At 44.0% G+C, this 23,255-nt stretch overlaps 1 protein-coding gene across 4 annotated transcripts in view; it reads right to left on the reverse strand.

Moving 5' to 3' along the window:
* CLSTN1 (calsyntenin 1) overlaps positions 1-23,255 on the reverse strand; it is a 128,080-nt gene that overhangs the window by 38,819 nt on the left and 66,006 nt on the right. For all 4 annotated transcript variants that reach the window (XM_073603532.1, XM_073603531.1, XM_073603529.1 and 1 more), the window contains 4 exons: positions 20,149-20,357; positions 14,223-14,372; positions 11,268-11,453; positions 9,226-9,474 (listed from right to left, as the gene is read on the reverse strand). In XM_073603532.1, the coding sequence (XP_073459633.1) occupies positions 9,226-9,474; positions 11,268-11,453; positions 14,223-14,372; positions 20,149-20,357 (794 nt within the window). The remainder of the gene's footprint in view (positions 1-9,225; positions 9,475-11,267; positions 11,454-14,222; positions 14,373-20,148; positions 20,358-23,255) is intronic.

The following is a 23,255-nucleotide window of genomic DNA, read 5'->3' on the forward strand; positions in this document are numbered from 1 at the left end:
CAGCATCCCCCCCCCCCCCCCCCCCAATACTTACTTGAGCCCCCTCTCTCTCGATCCAGCAACGTCCATGAGAGCCTTGCCTCTCTGGGGACTCGCACTTTTGACTGGCTTTTGGCAGCAGCAGGAACCATTGTCTATAGCTGCTGTCAATCTCAGCCAGTAAGCTGAATCAGGAGACAGAGGGGATGGAGGCGAGCTGCGGCTCCATGTGTGAATGGACACACAGAGCCTCGGGTCAGGAGCACGCCTGCTTGGGTGCCCCCACAGCAAGCTGCTTGCTGTGGGGGCACCCGGCAGGAGGGAGGAGCCAGAAGCGCTGGGTGCGGGACCCAAGAAGAGGAGGATCCAGGCTGCTCTGTGCAAAACCACTACACAGAGCAGGTAAGTATATATATATAAAAAAAAAAAAAGCTTTAATATCGCTTCAAAACATTAGCGATCTGAGTACATGGAAAACCGCAGTGCAAAACAAGGCCGCTGGAACCCGTTATTCCTGACCACACAGTACCAGTGAATTAGCGGGGGTCCCACCTATGCAGGCTACAGAGGAGTAAACTGCTAGACTTAGATCATTGGGCTAGTTATTGCCTTTGGCATAAACTCTCTATAAGTAAAGTTACACAAAAAAACAAAGATTTTTGTGACGATAGGTCTACATTTTTTGGTATTGGGTGAAGGATGGTACCCATGGCAGATCTTTAGATAGGATTCATCCTTGGTGGAGACTGGGGACTTAGACCATAAACATCTACATGAATGCCAAGGATGATCCATTGGAAGATGTCTGCACCTCCATCAAAAATCAGACAAGAAACCTGAACTGTCAGCAAAGATTTCAATAAAGTTCTCAGGAAGCATCAAGAAAAAAAGGCAATATATGCAAGCTTTCTTATGAAATCCAAAAACTTGCTTGAATGTAATCTTTATGGTCAAGGGTTTGCCAGATACAGGGATTGCAGTTGACGCGTTTCACAAGCATGTAGCTTGGTTGTGAACGAGCAATACTACCTTATCTACTACCTTATACTAGGTCAAGTGTTCGGAAAATGTTTCAAGAATGTGAGATAGATGGGACTCAATATGTAGTAAATGCAGTCAGGATCACAGTGATTTAATTCATCATTTATAGATGCCCAAAATTGCATCCTTATTGAGAGGGAACTGTACATGAACACTGCATACCAGGGTCTCCATTCCACTTGATCCCAAACACTGTTGGGAATCCTTGATACCTTAACAACTGTCTGCTAATGCAAGGGAAGCGGTGGCCGGGCATTACTTCATTCACATAGAATAAGGCATTGGAAGTCATCAGACCCCCTCCACCCAAAAGGAATGGCTGCAGTGTATGGAGGGGCCATACACGGCTCGAATTTCGAAAGAATTTTCTTTCGAAAATCCTATCTAAGAATTTTCGTACGAATTTCGCACCATTAGTGGGGCTGCAGCAACGGACGATTTTCGTGTGGCAATCAAATTTGAGGAATCCGACATGTTGAAAATTTTTGGAAAAACAAACGATTTTCTAATCAATGATGGGAGAATCGTGCGAGAAATGTAATAAGAAAAAAAAAATGCGCATGTGCAAGAAAAGAAAATTTACGGAGAGAAAAGAAGATTCCCGGCCACGAAAATTCTTTTCTGTAGCAACATGAGGTGAAATTGAAGGCTTGGTCGGCCGAATTTCGAAAATCAATGGTGGCGCCATCGGATCACAAAAAAAAAAGCGAACTTTCTGATTTTGAAAAGAAAATTTGTTCGAAATTCGACCATGTATGGCCTGCTTTAGAATGGAGAAACATATCAACATAGGGGTTGCCCCCATAGATTTTAGAACCTCTGGGGTCCATAAGCTGGATACCCCGAGTTTAAAGTGGTTGTAAACATACATATACACACACACACTGTGTATATATATATATATATATATATATATATATATATATATATATATATATATATATATATATATACACATACACACACACACACACACACACACATTATATATATATATATATATATATATATATATATATATATATATATATATATATATATATATATACACACACACACATACACACAGACATACATACATACATACACACACTGTATATATAAAACCTGCAAGACAAAGGCATAATGAGCTAGTATGCATCATCGCATACTAGCACATTATGAAATACTTACCTTAGATCGAAGCTGTTGCAGCAGTCCTCGTACACCGATGTGACCAGCAACATGTCTTCCGGAGTTAATTCTGGGTTCGCGGGCTCCAGCGATGTGATTGGCGATGACATCACGGCACAGGTCCTTTAGAAATGGCACATTCGAGCCGTTTCGCATGTGCCGATGACGTCGGCGCCATCGTATATGGTAAATATCTCCTAAACCGTGCAGTTTTAGAAGATATTTCCAGTACCTACAGGTAAGCCTTATTATAGACTTACCTGTAGGTACAAGTGGTGTACAAGGTTTATGCCGATTGACCTAACATGAAACTATTTTCCAATGATTTATTCTTTATTGCGTGTATTTGTACTGCATACTTACTCATTGCATGTACTGTGGATTGCTGCTGGTATGAGCCATAAATAAAGAATTAAAAAAAAAACACACACACAATGAAGCTGGCTCTGAAGCGGCTGTATGTGGCAACCAATCAGCTTCTATTTTTCATTTCAAAACTGAACAAGTTGTAGATAGAAGCCGATTGGTTGCTATGCACAGATTGCCTGCTCCAGTTTTCAAAAATTCACCCCAATGAATGCTATTTAACTAGAGAGGCTTCCTTTAAATAGCTTCTAAGTGGCTTCCTGTGAAAAAGGCTTTTGCCTGCTTGAAAATGCTGTGAATATTCAAAACCCAAAGTGTTAACCAATTAATAGCCACTGATTCTTACAGCTCGGCGTACAGTGCACTGTGAGGACAGAGGTGAAAAGCTCTTGACATTGAGAAGAGATACTATCCGCCTGGTTTTTACTTCCCTTGTACACAACAGATCCCTCTATGTTCCCTAATGACATACTGCCGATCAATGCCTCCTCTGTACTTGTGCAGAAACAAAAACATTTTCTAAAGACTTCATCCCTTCTTCTCAGTAAAATGCAGTATTGTTTGGAACCCGGAGATAATCATCGAACCCGCAGGTCACTTTCCATCGCTAGATCTGTTTCTGCATCTCAGATTCTGACTTTTTTGCTACTCAGTTAAAGAGCCAATAAATAAATACAATAAATAAATACAATAAATAAATACAGGTCTTCTCCAAATGGTTTTCTTTAGTTATACTGCAGCTCCTTTAATCACTTCAGCCCCGGAAGGTTTTCCCCCCTTAATGACCAGGCCATTTTTTGCGATACTTTAACTATATTGCGCGGCCGTGCGACGCTGTACACAAAAAAAAAAAAAATGGATGTCCTTTTTTTTTTTTTTCCACAAATAGGTGCTTTCTTTTGGTGGTATTTGGTATTTTTTTTTTTTTGCGCTATAAACAAACAAAAAAAACATACATTTTGGAAAAAAAAAAAAAAATTATTTTCTGCTATAAAACATATCCAATACATTTAAAAAAATAAATGAATCTAATTTCTTCATCAATTTAGATATATTCTGCTACATATTTTTGGTAACCACCCCAATAAGCATATATTGATTTGTTTGTGCAAAAGTTATAGTGTCTACAAAATAGGGGATCAATTTATGGCATTTTTTTTTTTTTGTAGTAGTAATGGCGATGATCAGCGATTTTTTTCGGGACTGTGACATTGCGGAGGACAGATCGGGCACCTGACATTTTTTACACTTTTTTGGGAACCGGTGACATTATTACAGTGATCAGTGCTAAAAATATGCACCAACATTCTACTAATGACACTGGCAGGGAAGGGGTTAACATCAGGGGCGATCAAGGGGTCAAACGTGTTCCCTGGGTGTGTTTACTAACTATGGGGGATGGGCTGCCTGGGATAACACAGAGATCTATTTTCCTGCATAGCAGAAAGACAAGATCTCAGTGTAATCCCCTGCCAGAACGAAGATCTGCCTTGTTCTTTTCGGCAGATCCCTGTTCTGTCTCTGCGGGGAACAATCGCAGGAAGCCGGTGGACTTGGAGTCCGTCGGACCTGCAGACTGGCTCCCCCGATGGCGAATTGGCGAGCGTGCGCCCACAGAAGCTAGTGCATGAACTGCCTCACCGGTACGGCAATGCGCGCAGCCGAGCCACCTTGCCGCCGTATAACTGCGGCGGCTAGTCGGCAAGTGGTTGTAAACCTCAGACACGAAATAGGAGCAAAGCATATTTCTCTATAGTGTGCATTTGTCTCAGTCCAGAGCACCAAGTGTCATTTCTGTTTGCTTCTTTCTTCCTCTGCTATCGGCATGAGTCACCTCTGACAAGTTTCCTGACACCAAGAGAAAAAATGGTGACGGGGGAAGGACCTGCAGCTGATTGACAGCCTCAGCTCTGTTCCTGTGAGCTGTATGAAGAGGGGTGTGTCTCTTTCCTCCAATCAGAGCTCTCCTCACTGGGCTCTGTAGAGTGCGACTTCAGCTCTCCGCCCTCTTTTTTCTGTATCCAGGTGTATTCATTGGACCAATTTGTTCAAATCGAACATCTTGCTCTGTTCAAATATGTTTTCTTTTTTTGCATTGAAAATTTTCAATAAAAATTTTTGGGAAAAAAAAAAACACAAGCCCCATAGCCAATCCTTTAGTATAGTTCTAGTGTTGCTAGTGAGGACTGGGATTGGTAAGACTTTAAGGCAATAGGTACTTTTATCAAGCCAGATAGGTAATGTAAAGGGTGAAATGGCTTTAATCACCACCAGTATTCTACCATGTCTGTATTCCCATTCAGGCCAAGTCAGCAATTGTGGCAAATGCCAGAAGTGCAAAAATTCAATGAATGACCGGAAAATGCAGATCTACAGGCGAGGCCTCACACTGCTCCACTTCAACAAGCTCCCAACAAAGCCGAGGAGTGGTGGGCCATATGTATTATGCAGAGTGATAGGAGGAGTATGTCATGTGTCATTGAGGATTATTGACAGGTTTAAGGTCATAGTGATAATGAATGTAAGCAATATATGTTGGGCTCTGATGCTCTTTACAGATCACGGAGAATGGAAATCAATACTGGCTTTATGGTATATTGATAGTTTGAAGCCAAAGTCTCTTTACACTGATTGATCAATGTAATGTTATTAGAACAGGTGATAAAATAAAAATCAAACCAACTACAAAGAGTGTGTTTAAAGATAGCATATTAATATAGGAGAAATTATAACTGACATGCTGAGCTAGGACCTGTAGTTCGCCAGCAACATTTACAATGAACAATTACTGTTCATACAGTTTAAAGGGGTTCTAAAGGCTTTTTACCTTCATACATTCTATGCACAAAGGTAAAAAATACATTCAGTATACAGCTCCCCCCCCCACACTCCGGCAGCCCCCCATAATACACAGCTGGCTGCTCTCCCGGGTCTCTACCACCTTATTAGCTGAGAGACAGTAGCAGGAGCCATTGGCTGCTGTCAATCACTGCCAGTGAGCCCCATTCTGTGTGTCTTAAAGTGATTGTAATGGTAATTTTTTTTATTTAAAATGTCATACTTGCCGGCTCGCTCTGTGCAGCAGTTTTACACAGAGCAGTCCAGATTATTATTATACACGATTTATATAGAGCCAACAGTTTACGCAGCGCTTTACAATGTAGAAGGGGGGACAGCACAATTACAGTACAGTTCAATACAGAAGGGACAGGAGGGCCCGGCTCGTAGAGATTACATTCTAAAAAGGGAGGGGTACAAAAGGTAATAGCTGCGGGGGATGATTGGATGGGGGTGGCTTGGGTACAGTTCTTAGGTGGGTGTGGGATAGGCTTCCCTGAATAAGTGGGTTTTCAGGGATCTCCTAAAGGTGGGCAGTGTAGGAGCTGATCAGACATACCAGGGCAGGGAGTTCCAGAGGATGGGAGAGGCTCTGGAGAAGTCATGAAGGCGAGCGTGAGAGGAGGTAACAAGGGAGCTAGACAGCAGGAGGTCCTGGGAGGAGCGGAGGGGACGATTAGGGTGATATCTGCAGATGAGGTTGGTGATGTAGCTGGGGGCGATGTTGTGTATGGCCTTGTATGTTGTGGTTAGTATTTTTAATTGTTTATGGTGGGGTAGTGGAAGCCAGTGAAGGGATTGGCAAAGTCTCCTCTTAAAGGGTCCCATGCCAGCGTTCTGGGCCCCTCCCTTTCGCTGAGTGCCCCTATAGCAAGCCACTTGCTGTGGGGGCACTTGTGCATGCTCGGTCCCGAGCCGGCCATAGGAGACCGAGAGCATGGCTCAGCCCCGACTCTCTGGCTGTGATTGACAGCAGCAGAAGCCAATGGCTCTGGCTGCTGCATGTCAGCCAATCAGAAAGGAGAGACCTGAGATAGCCTCGGGTCTCATGCACATTCCTGTATCGAGATCAGGCTTAGGTAAGCATTGGAGGGGGGGGGGCTTAGGAGAAAGCTGCACACTGAAGGTTTTTTACCTTCATGGATAGAATCTATGAAGGTAAAAAAACCTTCAGCCATTATAACCACTTTAAGCTGGCCATATGCACAAGTGTCACCATAGCAAGCAGCTAGCTAAGGGGGCACTCTGAGAGGAGGAGGAAGAGCCAGAAGTGCCGTCAAGGGACCCAAGAAGAGGAGGATCTGGGCTGCTCTGTGCAAACCATTACACAGAGCATGCAAGTATAACATATTTGTTATTTAAAGAAAAAAAAAATACCTTAAAGCGTTTGTTAACACCCCCCCCCCTAAAAAAAGATCCTGTTCCTTTAAAGCATTTTATACCGCACAATTCTTGTGCTGTGTCATTTGGCCCCCTGTATCACCTGAAATACCTGGCCGATTCTGCCTGGCTATACCCCCTCCGTACGCTGACTCTGATATATGAGGGCTTCTGAGCCCTGACACCGGAGTCATCCATATGTGCCTCTGTCATCCGCAGCCTGCTGTCTCCTCTGTGCTCTCTCCCCCTTCCCTCTCTGCCTGTCAGCTTGTGACAGTGCCTGCCCCCTCAACTCATGCTGCTCAAATAACTTTCACATCTTCATACCATCCCCTCCGTGTTCTAATCCTGTGTGCCCCTGTGTGAGTGATTTCCAAAAAAAAAAAAAAAAAAAGCCTGCTATACCTCATTTCAGATCTCTTCTCAGTGATCACATGATCGGCTGGGATCTCTCTCACCTCTCCCAAGTGATGTCAGCAGGGGAATCTTGGCCTCGCCCACTGCATCTACCAAACCTTTTTTTTTTTTGTAATAAATCACTCACACAGGGGCACACAGGATTAGAACACAGAGGGGATGGTATGAAGGCTTAACAACCACTTTAAATATCACTTTAGGGTCTTAGACATTTTCAAGGAGCTGTGTGCTTTGTTACCAACACAACGTACAAATATGGCCCTGTAATACTGGGAATGCAACTTAGCACCTTCCGGATGGGGCGGATTCCCTTAATGTTCATATGCAATTGATTTTATTCATTATGATGTTTTTAATGGATGTATAAATAAAATATTTCTCATTTTACATTATTGTGAGTGAGTGGCCTTAACCGCTTGCCGACTAGCCGCTGCAGTTTTACTGCGGCAGAATGGCACGGCTGGGCCAAACGACATTACCTTAAATCGCCGTGCCTTTTGGCCACTAGGGGTGCACGCTCAGCGTGTGCCGGGAGTCAAAACGAGTGCCCGGCGGGCGCGATGACCGCCGGGCTACCGCTATCACTAGTGACAGAGCGAGAACCGGGATTTGTGTGTGTAAACACACAGATCCCGGTTCTTTCAGGGGAGTAGAGACAGATCGTGTGTTCATACTATGTATAAACACCGATCTCTCTCTCCTCCTAGACAGTCCCATCCCCCCTACAGTTAGAACACACCCAGGGAACACAGGTAACCCCTTGATCGCCCCCTAGTGTTAACCCCTTCCCTGCCAGTGACATTTATACAGTAATCAGTGCATCTTTATAGCACTGATCGCTGTATAATTGTCAATAGTCCCAAAAACGTGTCAAAGGTGTCCGTTATGTCCGCCACAATATCGCAGTCCTGATAAAAATCGCAGATTGCCGCCATTACTAGTATAAAAAAATAATAATAATAGAAATGCCATAAATCTATCCCCTATTTTGTAGACGCTATAACTTTTGTGCAAACCAAATATACGCTTATTGCGATTTTGTTTACTAAAAATATGTAGAAGAATACATATCGGCCAAAACAGAGGAAAAAAAAAGTTTTTTTGATAAAAAATGTGGGATATTTATTATAGCCAAAAGTAAAAGATAGTGTTTTTTTTCAAAATTGTCGCTCTTTATTTGTTTATAGCACAAAAAATAAAAACCGCAGAGGCGATCAAATACCACAAAAAAAAAGCTCTATTTGTGGGAGAAAAAAAAAAATGTCAATTTTGTTTGGGTACAGCATCGCACGACCGCGCAATTGTCAGTTAAAGTGACGCAGTGCCGTAGCGCAAAAAATGGCCTGGTCATTGAGCAGCCAAATCTTCCCGGGCTGAAGTGCTTAAAAGTCTGTTCTGGTGTGAATATATTGTACTTTTCTTTAGTATAATTCGTTACCAACACAATGGAAAAGGATCTCAAAAGGGCTGCCATTTTAAAATACACCAGCTACATGGAATTTAGTACACAGGCACAGGGTACACTGCAAAAATAGTTCATAGTTTAAAAATAGTTCCTATCCATTCGACCAGTGTAAAAATCTCATTTTTTGCCCTTTCCCAGTCCACTGGTTTGCTTCTTTCTCCAATATAAGTAGGTTTCAGAACTATAACCTTACTGAGACACTCTGAGGTCCAGTCTGAAGCTCACAGGTCCTAAAAGGCCCAAAACCGGCCTGGCCAATTATTGGAACATTGGCCACAGAGGTGAACTGTTACAAGTACTCATCTCCCTCAATCAGCTCTCATTGGATTTTCTCTCTTAGGCTCTCTACACAAGAGTTTCTTATCATCTAACATAATATTTAACATTCATCCTGCATTTCCTCATTCACATACTGCCAGGGCCATGAATAAAAAAACACTTAGCAGGGATTACCAAATTACCGTAGCAAATTATCATCTATTTATCTTTTGGAATAAGAGATCCCATGCCTGTATATAGCCAGGGTAGAAAAAGCATGTTCTGAAGTGAGCCGAGGTGCCCCTTACCTGTTTTATCAGAATTGCACATAATGGTTTCCTTCTCTCGGCCACCGGGTCCGTGTCTCATCCAAACAGAGATCACAAAGGGATCTTTAAGATCAGCCGTCACAACGCCTTCGGGGATCTTCACCGCCTGGGTGCCGTTAAATTCAAACACTTGGTCGCTGTCATGGCCATTATCGGTCGAGAGCCCCACGGTCCAGTTGGTGGCGCTACTGGGAGGCGGGAGCAGTTCAGCGGTATTTGCAGTCGCTCCTAGATACAAGCACAATGACAGTGTTCAGAAAAGGCCAGAATTGTGTCAGAAAGGATTTTTCAGGACAATTTTCCTTTATGTTTTTCTGTGGCGTGGGCAACAATAGACCCTGGAAAATCAGCATAGAAGTCTCACCGACAGAGTCCCTGAGAAATATTAGAGAATTTCATGTGGTTTAACTCTCTACCAATAACTGAAATATCACTAGATTGACCTTTTAATTCCTTAATACTTTATTTTTACACTTGTATCCATGCTGTTTCAACATTTCATCTTTCATTTAAAGAGATCCGTGAATGGAAAAACTACAAGTACCTATAGTCTACTATGCGGCTGTTGGCTTGTAGTTCTCAATGAACTACCAGGGCACGGATGAGCGCTCTAGGTAGTTAATTGATTCTTCCTGCCATTGTGTAACTGCCTGCCCGTACGAGGTAGAAGCAGATAGCTTACACTGACAGTCTGCAGGAGCCTTGCATTGTACCCATGATCTGCTGATCGCAGATCTAATGCTTTCCAGGCCCCTAGTTAAATAGAAATTAAAAAAAAAAAAAATCTACCTGCCAAAAGATGTGAATTTATTATTAATTTTTTTTTTTTTTGGTAAACTTATACATTAATGCAGACCTTGTATTAGAAAGGGAAAGCCAATTATTCTTTATAGACACCTTCCACTCCACGTAAAAACGCCCCATTAATAAATTATTTTAAAAAAAAAAGGGTGGGGGGGAGGAGAATACAACTTAATTATACCCTACATTCCACCCATGGCATCTAGGCAAGGGTTAAAATCGCAGGCCTACTGGCCTAATCCTGAGAAAACGGAGTGGTCCAAAATCTCGCTACAATACACTTCAGCACAACATGGAAGCATCTTTTGGCAAGATTTGTGATACTCCACTTTCCCGGGATCTCACCGGATGGCCTATGTCGTCACCCTTACCTAGACATTGTAAGCAGAAGCTGGGGTGGTAAATATATACATTTTTTCTAATGTTTGAACAAACTGTTTGGTGTTTCTATGGATCAATTTGACTATGCATTTTGATGACTAGTCACACCTCTGCTCTGCATTAACAATATAAGAGCAATGATGTACCACATTTACAGCACATTTTTTGGTAACACGCTACCAAATGCTGCAGTACACTGCCCTAGCAAAAATGCAGCTTTAGGGACCTATTCAAATCAATAGGCTGGATCAAGGCCGGAACAAGGGGTGGGCATTAGGGGCAGCCAGGACGGGACAAGGGGTGGGCAGGAGGGAAAACCGCCCCTGGCTCGGGGCCAAACATGGGCAGCCAGAGCAAGTCACCAAATGGGTGCAGGGCCATACACCCATTCTATGTCATGCATTAGCCATGGGGGAGGGGGTGCAGTTCCTCATCTTTGACCTGGGTGCTCGATGAACCTGTCCCAGTACTGGGCTTGCTTAGCCCAACACATGTTAATATTTAATGCAAACCATGGTAACGAGAATGAGTTAAACACGCAGCAATGAATTGCTCTGGTCAGAATTGTCCATTAATACTAAACCAGATGTGCATGTTATTTTTTTTTAGCTGTAAATAAAATTATTTGGTGGGGGGAATCAGGGAACTCTCAGTATATGTTATCAGCCTACAGACAAAGTGATTGTTTCATGTACAGTGTGTCCCCTCATGTAACATCTCTCCATCATGCCTCTTGCTGGATTACGTTACTGATCATGTCCAATCTCTGCAGTGTGAATGACCTCTGCTATGGGGTTCATCTAATACAAGGACACCAGATGGCAGCTTCAGACTCTTACCGCATAGTCTGTGGATAGACTTCTCCGAGTACGTGTCTCTGTCACAGCCTTTGCCGATGTGGCTGGTTTCCAACTGCACCGTTGCTTGAATTGACGTGATTGGTTCATCGCAGGTCTCCAGATGCATGCCAGGGAATAATGCCAGGGACCCAGTGCCAGGCTCATACTCCACTCTCTTACTGTAGCCTGTATATTTCACAAAAGAAAAGGGCAGCATGTCATCGTAACCTTAAAACTGGTCAACTGCAGAAATGTGTTATTCCAACAACAGTTACATAAGAAAGCTGATGTTTATTCTGCTTACATTGATTGTGCCTTCCCTGATCCCCCTTTCCCCACTCATCAACATTATATATTTTTTTTTAAATAAAACTTTCCTGTTTTCAGCACATTTTAGACCCAGCAATCATGAATGTGTATTGGTGCTTCTCTATGCAATGCAGGTAGATGATGACTAGTGGGTGGGGTTGGAAGGGTGTTGTACAAAACTTCAAAGCAACCTGCCTCAGCACTCCTCCTAAGAGCCCATAGCCCAGATGCAAGCAGTGGGATGACGCTTGAGGGGAGTTCTGCAAATATTATATATTAAATATTATATCACCTTCATGGGCGCGTGCCATTCTGGAAGAATGGTTCAAGCCATACTGCCCTAAGTAATACCAACAAGCGAGCCTGAACCTCCATGATTAAAACAACTGAAATCCAATGAGTGAAAGGGGCAGGCCAGGGATGGTAGGCTGGGGAGGTAAGGGCTAAATTATGCTGGACGTTTCGCAGCCAGGAAATGAGGTAGGACCTATAGGACTTGCTGCAGCTTCTAATGCACACTGAAAAAGCTCACTGTGTGCAGTGAATTTAAACAAAACATTTTTATTACAAAAAAAGGAGCGTGTACTGTGAAACACAATGGCAAGGTTAGAGTCCAGCTTTAATAGGACAAAATTTTTTTTTTTTTTTAAATACCCCATTACATTCGAATGGGGTCCACACAGGTCATATGTGTAGAAAAGAAAAAATATTAAAAAACAAAAAACGAACAGTACAACCTATTGGGGTCCACACAGGTCAAATCTGTATTAAAAAAAAATAAAAACCTAGGTGATGTGTGCGCCTGCTATTGCCCTTCATGTCATTGCTATTAATTTAAAATGTGAACAAAGACACCGATACCCACTAAAAATTATTGTAACTCTAGATGGATATAAAAACAAAATAAAAACTAAAATAACTCATCAGAAAAAATACATTAAAATGTACAACCACACTTTTGCTACAATAACCCTAAGTACTTCCTTCTTTAGCCACCTAAGCCAACATAACCTGGAGACATTTCTAGGTTAGTAAAGTATAATTAAAATGGAATTAAATCTGAAAAAATAAACGCAGACAGATGCGATTTTAAAGACAGGAGCTCCATAAACACTACAATTCATATCAGTTAAGGTTCAGAAATGGTTCCACCTAAACAGACTGATATGCCATGCAATCCAATCCCAATGGATAATTAGACTGCATCTGATTAAAACAATATGACGACATATGCAGTAATAGGACAGTTGGACTTAGAATGGAGGGGGGGGCGTGTGAAAAATCCAGAATTGTACAATCACATAGTAAAGTGTGTATCCAGCTTCACCGCTCCATAGCAGCCTGCGTGATCCCATGCACTGCTGTGAGAACCCGGGTGCCTGCCTGGTCCGCAACCAAAACTATTTGTAGAGAGTGAAGAAGAATCCAGGGAATAAAATCAACCTTTATTGAATATCCATTAAAAGATGAAACATGACAAACACAAGGTCCACAGATGCTCGGTAGATGCGTTTCACTCTTCCGTGCTTACTCATTACAATATAAGCAAGCATGGGAGTGTGAAATGGGTCTACAGAGCATATGTGGACCTTGTATTTGTCTTGTTTCATCTTTTAACCACTTGCCGACCAGCCGCCGCAGTTTTACTGCGGCAGAACAGCATGGCTGGGCGAAACAGCGTTATGCTACACCACTTTGCCCTGTGGCCACTAGGGGCGCGCGCCCGCTGCTCGCCCCCGGAGCCAATGCGAGTGCCCGGCGGGCACGATGACTGCCAGGTACCCGTGATCGCTTGTGACACTGCGAGAAGAGACTGATCATATGTTCGATCTCTCTCTTCCCCTAGCAAGTCTTATGCGAACACAGTTAACCCCTTGATCGCTCCCTAGTGTTAACCCCTTCCCTGCCAGTGACATTTTTACAGTAATCAGTGCATTTTTATAGCACTGATTGCTAGATAATTGTCAGTTGTCCCAAAAATGTGTCAAAAGTGTCCAATTTGTCCGCCGCAATATCGCAGTCCCGTTAAAAATGGCAGATCGCCGCCATTACTAGTAGAAAAATAAATAATAATAAAAATGCTATAAATCTATCCCCCATTTTGTAGACGCTATAACTTTTGCGCAAACCAATCAATATACGCTTATTACGATTTTGTTTACCAACAATATGTAGAAGAACATATACCGGCCTAAACTAAGGAAAAATGTTTTTGTTTTTTTAAATGTGGGATATTTATTATAGCAAAAAAGTAAAAGATTGTGTTTTTTTCAAAATTGGCTGTGTTCTTTTGTTTATAGCGCAAATAATTAAAAATGAAGAGGTGATCAAATACCACCAAAAGAAAGCTCTATTTTTGGGGAAAAAAATGACACAAATTTAGTTTGGGTACAGCGCTGCACGACCGCACAACTGTCAGTTAAAGCAACGCAGTGCCAAATTGTAAAAAGTGCTCTGGTCAGGAAGGGGGTGAAATCTTCCAGGGCTGAAGCGGTTAATGGACGTTCAATAAAGAGGTTGATTTTATTCCATGGATGTGCTGTCACCTTCTTCACTCTATCCAGCTTCATGTGTCTGAATCAATGGGCTGCGCCCCAATAATACAGAACTCAACAGAGAAAAGTAAGAGGACGGAGAATTCCCCACCTTGCCAGCTTGCTTTGCATGTTGGTTTAATGTTGATTTTGACCAATATGTCCTCTGTAGCCCTTTTCTTCCCGCAGTCGTAGGCGGTCACTGTAAGCTTGTACTGACGCTCTTTACCGTAATTCAGCTTCTCTGTATTCTTGATGTAACCTGAAACATTGAGGCAATATGACATCATCTTACCAACCATTAAAGTGGTGCAAAAAATAAAAATAGAAGATCTGGTGTAATATAACCTTTTAATGTTTTCTAAAGTAAGAGCTGTTTAGATCTCGATTACAAACTTGTGTGAAATGGGTGAATACTTAAAGGCAAATGGGCTAAAATGCTTAAACAGGAGCCTCAACCGTTTGAACAGAAATGAAAAGACAGCAGCTACAAATACTGTACCTACCAATTAAAGAGAAACACATACTTACCTGACCAAGAAATCCAGCGCCATCTTTGTGACATCATCGTGCACCGGCGGTTTCCCCAAAAGTGGAATTCGGGTGATATGTGTACAGCGCTGTTTTTACTGTTTATTCATATGAGTGTAATTTTGATTTCTAATAAATAGTCTTTGACAGTTGACAGAGCATGGGTCTCTTTCTCCATTTTAATTGAGTGCAAGTGAATGAGATTCTGGGAGCGAGAACAGATCACCAGGTGTTCTACGTGAGGGTTTTTAGAGAGCTTTTTGGGCCTCGCGCACATGCAGCAGAATGTCTTAAATTGATCCTTGGTCTACAACCAATTGATGACACCCGAGGTGTGCCATTGAGGTGGATTTTTATACTAACATGCCTTACATGAGCTTTCAATGATTTAGAGTGGGGGGCCACAAACTGGCGGCCCTCCAGCTGTTGCAAAACTACAAGTCCCATGAGGCATTGCAAGCAAGACTCCCACAGGCAGAGGCATGATGGGACTTGTAGTTTCACAACAGTTAGAGGGCCGCCAGTTTGAGACCCCCCCGATTTAGAGGGTCCTGTAGTTCCGGTAAGCTTTTTTGGTGAACCTATAGTGGAAGTTGGCTCACTGGTGTGGGATGGACTTCAATGTCTTCAAGTGGACCTTGTGATTAATAAGTGGACTTTTAGGTTTACATACATTATATGCACAATATTCATGTTTATGTTTTTTTTTTTTACTTTTGTTAAAGTGCAGCACATTTAGTGTTTTTCTGTGATTATCAAGTGGAATTTTATGCACATCAGTTCTTTATAAAAAAAAAAAATGTATTTTTTTTCTAAGGTGCCCCACACCAGCTCCTCGAATATGGGAGCCGCCTGTGACTACCTGATGACTCAAAGCCGACTCCCCCTACCTGTGTATGTGTGATGCATGGAGAGCTGGGCAGACTAGTCCTGTAGCCTCCTGGGACGAACAACATGAATCCCAGGAGGCTACATGCAAGGATGGGAAGTTAGGTTCAGAGCGAGCAGGAATCATCCTTGCCTAGGCGAGGAATAGAGAAGTGGAAGCAAATACCTTAAAGGTTCTGGTTACCCCCCAAAAAAGCTATATGTCCCAAAAGGTAGGGGATGAAGGGATCGAAATGCTTGATGGACAAAACTAGAAAATCATGCATGAAGATAAAAAGCCTTCTGTGTGTAGCAGCCTCACTCACGCACCCCCTAATTACTTACCTGAGCCCCATCTCTCTCCAGCGATGTTCACAAGTATCTTAGATTATCTGGGACTCCTCCTGATCGGCTGAGACACATCTGTGGCGCCACTGGCTCCCGCGGCTCCCAATCAAACTCAGTTAGCCAATCAGAAGGAGGGGACAGGGCCGGGTCGGGGCTCCGTGTCTGAATGGACAAACGGAGCTGTGACTCGGCTTAGGTGCCCCCATATTAAGATGCTTGCTGTGGGGGCACTCGACAGGAGGGAGGGGCCAGGAGCACAGAAGAGGGACCTGAGAAGAGGAGGATCCAGGCTGCTCTGTGCAAAACCAACTGCATAGAGGAGGCAAGTATAACGTTTGTTATTTTTATTTTTTTTATACGAGACTTAACAATCACTTTAATCTCTATGCCTGCCCTCCTTTAAAAGAGAAGTATGGGGTTAACTTTTTTATTCTAGAATCATACTTACCTAGCTGATTGCTGCATCTAATGACCCGTACACACGATCCAAAAAACGCATGAAAAATACCGCTTTCTAATCAATCATACGATAATTGGATTGTTAGTACACAGCTTTCGATAGCCGATCAAAAAACCGCTCATCTGATATTATCCAATCGGACAAGCACGAAAAATTTTCACGTACAATACCCGATCATACAAATTTCATGTAGTCAGTACAGTTGTCGTCCGAAAATACAATACAAATACATTACAACATCTACATTGGGATCGCATCAAGAAGCCAATGTAGAAGCCAACAGTGCAACAGAGATCTTCTGTCAACTTCATAAGAACATGAGATAATTATGACTATCGACATACGTTCCCCTTTTCACAATACAGGTCGGGGTTCACATCAACGAGTCTAACATTTACATTCCAGGGCGATCCGGTCACAAGGGTCACAGTAAACAGACAAAAGATTTGCAGAGCTGCACTGACACACCACATGGAGCTGGAAGGTTCTGCACAGAGGAGCTTAGTGTGTGAATACATGGCACATATAATACACTATTATGGTGTTTGTGGTGCGGGGAAGAGCGTTTGCTTCATAGTTGCATCATAGATCCTTTACTTAAAAAAAAAAAAAAAAACACCACAACACGCTCTCATCAACCTCAGCTACCAGAGGAGCTTACAATCTAATGCCTCTTTTACACACAATCTGGATATAAATTAACAAGTGAAAAGTCATAAAGCCTCAGAGGAACCTACAAAGTGTGCCTGTAGGAAGTATCTCCTGTTGTAAATGAATCCAGGACCTCAGGGCTGCAGGACCACGGGACTCACTCATGAAAATCCCAGAATATCCGTCAGGACGGTCCCAACTACCGCCCACCATTGTTCATAGGAACACAAGCTTGTCATACATTTATTCTGGACATGTATGTTAGGTGCTCATATCTTCTGCAGTGCTTTCCAGAGAAAGCTCCAGCATTTACATCAGCTCAAAGTGGCTCACGATACAATGTCCTCTCCCCTCCCCACACCCCAACATTAAGGCCCTTTTTCACACTGGGGCGGCATTGGCGGTAAAGCGTCGCTATTGTTAGTGGCGCTTTACCGTCGGTATTCGGCCGCTAGCAGGGCAGTTTTACTCCCCCCCGCTAGCAGCCGAGAAAGGGTTAAAAACCACCGCAAAGCGCCCCTGCAGAGGCGCTTTGCCGGCGGTATAGCCGCGCTGTCCCATTGATTTCAATGGGCAGGAGCGGTGTATACACCGCTCCTTCCCGGCTCCAAAGATGCTGCTAGCTGGACTTTTTTTTTCCCGTCCTGCTAGCGCACCGCTCCCTCAGGGCTTTCACACTGGAGAGACAGCAGCGGCTGTTTCGGGTCGGTTTGCAGGCGCTATTATTAGCGCAATAGCGCCTGCAAACCGCCCCAGTGTTAAAGGGGCCTAACAAATGCACATCCAAACTGAACTGCTGATAGGTCAACTGTCTTTCACCCAAATTTGTCTCCATTTAGACATGAAACTTCACAAATCTAAAAGGTTAGAGTCTCTGCCAGGCTTTTACTGCTACTACACCATTGGCGACATTTCCTCTATCTTTGTGTCTCAACAACCAGGTGACACAAAGACAGGATTTATATAGTCCCAACAGCTTGTGCAACAACTTGCACAGCTAATCCTAAGAAAGTGTTCTTTTAATGACAATGGTAAGTAAGTACTCTATTAGAACATGAGGAAACTACACCCTTCTACCCAACTACAAATCTACACATGACTGCACTGCTGAGAGGCTGTAAAAAGGCAGAAAGCTCTTGAAATAAAAATGTTCCACAACTTTATTTTTCCCCAACAACTGCTATTCACATTTTTACAGCAACTTAAAAGGGACTGTAAAGTCTCCTTTTTTTTTTCTTTTGTTTTTTTTTAAATAACAAACATGTTATTCTTACCTGCTCTGTTGCAGTTGGTTTTGCACAGAGCAGCCCCGATCCTCCTCTTCTCAGGTCCCTCTTCTGTGACCCTGGCCCCTCCCCCCTGTTGAGTGCCCCCACAGCAAGCAGCTTTCTATGGGGGCTCCTGAGCCAAGTCACAGCTCCCTGTTAACATTCAGACATGGAGCCACGACCCGGCCCGACACCACTCCTGATTGGCTGAATTATTTTGATTGACAGCAGCGGGAGCCAATCGTGCTGTGCTGCTCAGCCAATTCAGGGGGGGGTTCAGAGTCCCAGGCAGCTTAGACACTCTGCTGGATAAAGATGGGCTCAGGTATGGGGGGGGGGGTCTGCTGCCCACAGAAGGCTTTGAAGTGGTTGTAAACCCTTTACAACCACTTTAAACTATAGGCAAGCCTATAATTAGGCTTACCTGTAACTGCACTGGATATCTCCTAAACCTGCACGGTTTAGGAGATATCCTTGTATTTGAATGTGCCGATGTTATGCCGCACATGCGCACTTAAGATAACTGAAGCAATGGCATGAAGCCGTTGCTTCAGTTGTACTGTGCATGCGCGGGAGTGATGTCATCGCGGCTCCGGCCAATCACAGCGCCGAAGCCATGATACCCAGAAGCAAGCCCCAGGCGACATGTCGGCGGCCTGAGGGGGAGACAAGGACAGCTGTGGGGGCTTCGTTCTCGGGTAATTCATAATGAGCTAGTATGCTATGCATACTAGCTCATTATGAGATGCATACTAGCTCATTATGCCTTTATCTTGCAGGGTGTGTTTTTAGTTGTTTTTTTTTTTTTTTTTACAGGAGGGTTTACTTTCTCTTTAAAGGGATTGTAAACCCTCATGTTTTTTTCACCTTAATGCATCCTATGCATTAAGGTGAAAAAACTTCTGTCACTGACTGCCCCCCCCCCCGCCCCTCCGTTTTACTCACCTGAATCCTGTGATGATTTACACGCCGGAGACGCGCTCTTCCCCTCTGCCCGTTGTCTCCGCTCTTGATTGGATAAATTGATAGCAGCGCAGCCATTGGCTCCCGCTGCGGTCAATGAAATCCAATAACACGGGTGGCGAGGCCGAGTCCGGCTATGGACGCAAATGCCAACAGGGGACCCCAGAAGTCGAGGATCAGGGCCACTCTGTGCAAAACAAACTGCACAGTGGAGTAAGTGAGTAAGTATGACATGTTTGTTCTTTAAAAAAAAAAAAAAAAAAGCCTTACAATCACTTTAAGATAAAAACACCTTCTGCCTTTACAATCCCTTTAATAGAAATTAAAATTTAACAAACTCCCAATATCACCTCATGCAGATTCACATGCATCACTTGGTAAACATGGTATTTACCATCAGAACCTGACAAACACAGAACGGTATGACACCTTCTGTCACGGTGGATTGTGGCTGTAAACAAGGAACAGAAGGCAGGTTTGCTTTGTCAAGTTCTGGCTGTCAAACAGAAGGAAGTAATCACGAGGAAGAAATTGGCCTGTAAAGGAAAAGATGTCTATACTTATCCATTCTGAAGCCGCTCCGGTCACATGATCGGCTTCCAGCGCAGTCTCCGGTGTAGAGGAGAGGCAACGGCTGGGTTGTGACATCACCCATAAGCTTACTATAGGGCAGCTGTTGTTGGCTGCCCCTTCCTCTACACTGAAGCCGGTCATGTGACCGGACTGGAGCGATTTCAGAATAAGCACTGAAGCCGGTCATGTGACCAGACTGGAGCGATTTCAGAATAGGTAAGTATAGGCATCTTTTCTTTTACAGGATAGATGGTCTTAGAATGGGGGTGGGAGTAGATTTAGGCTCATTTAGGGTATGACTGGAATTTCACTGTATGTACTTTCCCCATTCTATCGGGGGGGGGGGGGGGGAGAGACACTAGTGATGGGGAACTCACCATCTTTGTCAATGGTGAATGGTACATCAGGAGTCACTATCTCGTAGCTGCAGATCTGGCTGAACTGAGGGGAGCAGTCAGCGTCCACAGCTTCCACTTTAAGGATGTTGTCATACTTCTTTCCTTCGATGACCGTGGCTTTGTATGATTTTTCCTTGAAGACTGGAGCATACTCGTTCACGTCATTCACTTGGATGTGTACAGTCGCCCTGCAGCAAGACAATAATGCATAATGGATGAGACAACCTGCACACAAACACTCACTGGGGTCTAATAAGTGGAAAGAAAATGCCGGGGAGAATAGGAGTCCCGCTGGGACGGCACGACAACTCTGCCACCCCTCCAGTACCCAGACATACCAAGCCGAGTGTACAAAAGCTCAGTCGTTTGAAAAATGAAGACTCCCTTTAAGTGATCCTGTCACGAGAGTTCAAAATATGTTAAAATGTTTGACAGCTGTAATCTCCAGATGACCGCATACACCTTTTTCACCAAAACCGCGCCTGTGCCTGACAAACCCACCACCTGCTATATAAGAATCTAGTCTAGTAGATCATTTCAAGTGCTTTGGCAAGCCTGCTGTGCCCACATCCCTGGTATGTTGTGCCCACCGCAGTCAATCCGAAGTTCCCTTTCCTTGCCCAACCTGATCTCAGACCCCGAATCTGCATACAGAACATTTCATAACGTTGATGAATGAGGCACAGTGAAGTAGGTATTAGTGGTGCAATGAAATGAAAATTCCAGAGCCGAAACCGAAAATTCTGGATGCATTTGGCCGAAAACCAAATCCGAAATGGACAGTTTTTAGAATTTTTTTTTATCAATGTGGGGGCGTTTTTGCACTGAATTTAATAAAGGAGGGGCGTTTGTGCAATGAAGTCAATAAGGGGGAGGGGCGTTTGTGCAATGAAGTCAATAAGGGGGAGGGGCGTTTGTGCAATGAAGTCAATAGGGGGGGAGGGGCGTTTGTGCAATGAAGTCAATAGGGGGGCGGCGTTTGTGCAATGAAGTCAATGGGTGGGGTGTTTGTGCAATGAAGTCAATAAGGGGGTGGGGTGTTTGTGCAATGAAGTCAATAAGGGGGAGGGGCCTTTGTGCACTGAAGTCAATAAGGGGGAGGGGCCTTTGTGCACTGAAGTCAATAAGGGGGAGGGGCCTTTGTGCACTGAAGTCAATAAGGGGGGCCTTTGTGCACTGAAGTCAATAAGGGGGGGCCTTTGTGCATTGAAGTCAATAAGGGGGGGGCCTTTGTGCATTGAAGTCGATAAGGGGGGGGGGCCTTTGTGCACTGAAGTCAATAAGGGGGGGCCTTTGTGCACAGAAGTCAATAAGGGGGGGGGCATTTGTGCACAGAAGTCAATAAGGGGGGGGGCATTTGTGCACAGAAGTCAATAAGGGGGGGGGCATTTGTGTACTGAAGTCAATAAGGGGGGGGGGCATTTGTGCACAGAAGTCAATAAGGGGGGGGGGGCATTTGTGCACAGAAGTCAATAAGGGGGGGGCTTTGTGCACTGAAGTCAATAAGGGGGGGGCCTTTGTGCACTGAAGTCAATAAGGGGGGGCCTTTGTGCACTGAAGTCAATAAGGGGGGGGGCTTTGTGCACAGAAGTCAATAAGGGGGGGGCTTTGTGCACTGAAGTCAATAAGGGGGGGGCCTTTGTGCACTGAAGTCAATAAGGGGGGGGGGCCTTTGTGCACTGAAGTCAATAAGGGGGGGGCCTTTGTGCACTGAAGTCAATAAGGGGGGGGCCTTTGTGCACTGAAGTCAATAAGGGGGGGGCCTTTGTGCACTGAAGTCAATAAGGGGGGGGCCTTTGTGCACTGAAGTCAATAAGGGGGGGGGATTTGTGCACAGAAGTCAATAAGGGGGAGGGCATTTGTGTACTGAAGTCAATAAGGGGGGGGGGCCTTTGTGCACTGAAGTCAATAAGGGGGGGGGGCCTTTGTGCACTGAAGTCAATAAGGGGGGGGGCCTTTGTGCACTGAAGTCAATAAGGGGGGGCCTTTGTGCACTGAAGTCAATAAGGGGGGGCCTTTGTGCACTGAAGTCAATAAGGGGGGGGGCCTTTGTGCACTGAAGTCAATAAGGGGGGGGGGCATTTGTGCACATAAGTCAATAAGGGGGGGGCCTTTGTGCACTGAAGTCAATAAGGGGGGGCCTTTGTGCACTGAAGTCAATAAGGGGGGGGGCATTTGTGCACAGAAGTCAATAAGGGGGGGGCCTTTGTGCACTGAAGTCAATAAGGGGGGACCTTTGTGCACTGAAGTCAATAAGGGGGGGGCCTTTGTGCACAGAAGTCAATAAGGGGGGGGGGGGGGGCATTTGTGCACAGAAGTCAATAAGGGGGGGGGGCATTTGTGCACTGAAGTCAATTTTGCATTGCAGTCAATGGGATGCAGCATGCCATTATCAGCATCTTTTTTCCTTTCTATCAGCAAAGCAGATAACCCTATTTTCAGCTGATAATATTCGGCGGGTGATAGATCGGTGCATTCCTACTAGCTATGGTACCTGGTATAGTATGAATCCTACACACGCCCTTATGCCGGGACAGGCTGGTCAAATTATGAGTCTGGTGGCCAAAGTGTAACAAAGAAAATCTTTCTTATTTTTTTGGTAATTCATGTTTCCTTGTAATCAGACTTACTGACACGAATAAATGTTGTGCAATACAATTAGGTATATTTGATATCCCTTATGGGTGATTGAAGACAACACTTCAAAAAGGGGCACAAATGTTATTACAAACGTACAGCAAAATATGTACATAAATTACTGCGTGCGTCACATAACACACTTATTTATTTATACGCACTAAAGTGGCCTTTTAATCTTTAATGAGGAGTGACTGGATCTGTGCTGGAAATTAGCTGCAGGTATCAGATGTAATGGGCATAGAAAAAATCAAGAAAAGTAGCCAATATCAGGAAGAATGTCAAATAAGATGAGCAAAACACATGAAAGCTTATTATTATTATTATCACCCAAGACATAAAAATGATGAGAAAATGGAATGTGAATACCAGCCGTTAGACAGCTTTACCATCCCTACATCTTCCTGGGGTGAGAGTGGATCCTGTATAAAAGGTACTATGGAGATGCC

This window comes from Aquarana catesbeiana, linkage group LG10, assembly GCF_042186555.1.
Source record: "Aquarana catesbeiana isolate 2022-GZ linkage group LG10, ASM4218655v1, whole genome shotgun sequence".
Lineage (NCBI taxonomy): Eukaryota > Metazoa > Chordata > Amphibia > Anura > Ranidae > Aquarana > Aquarana catesbeiana.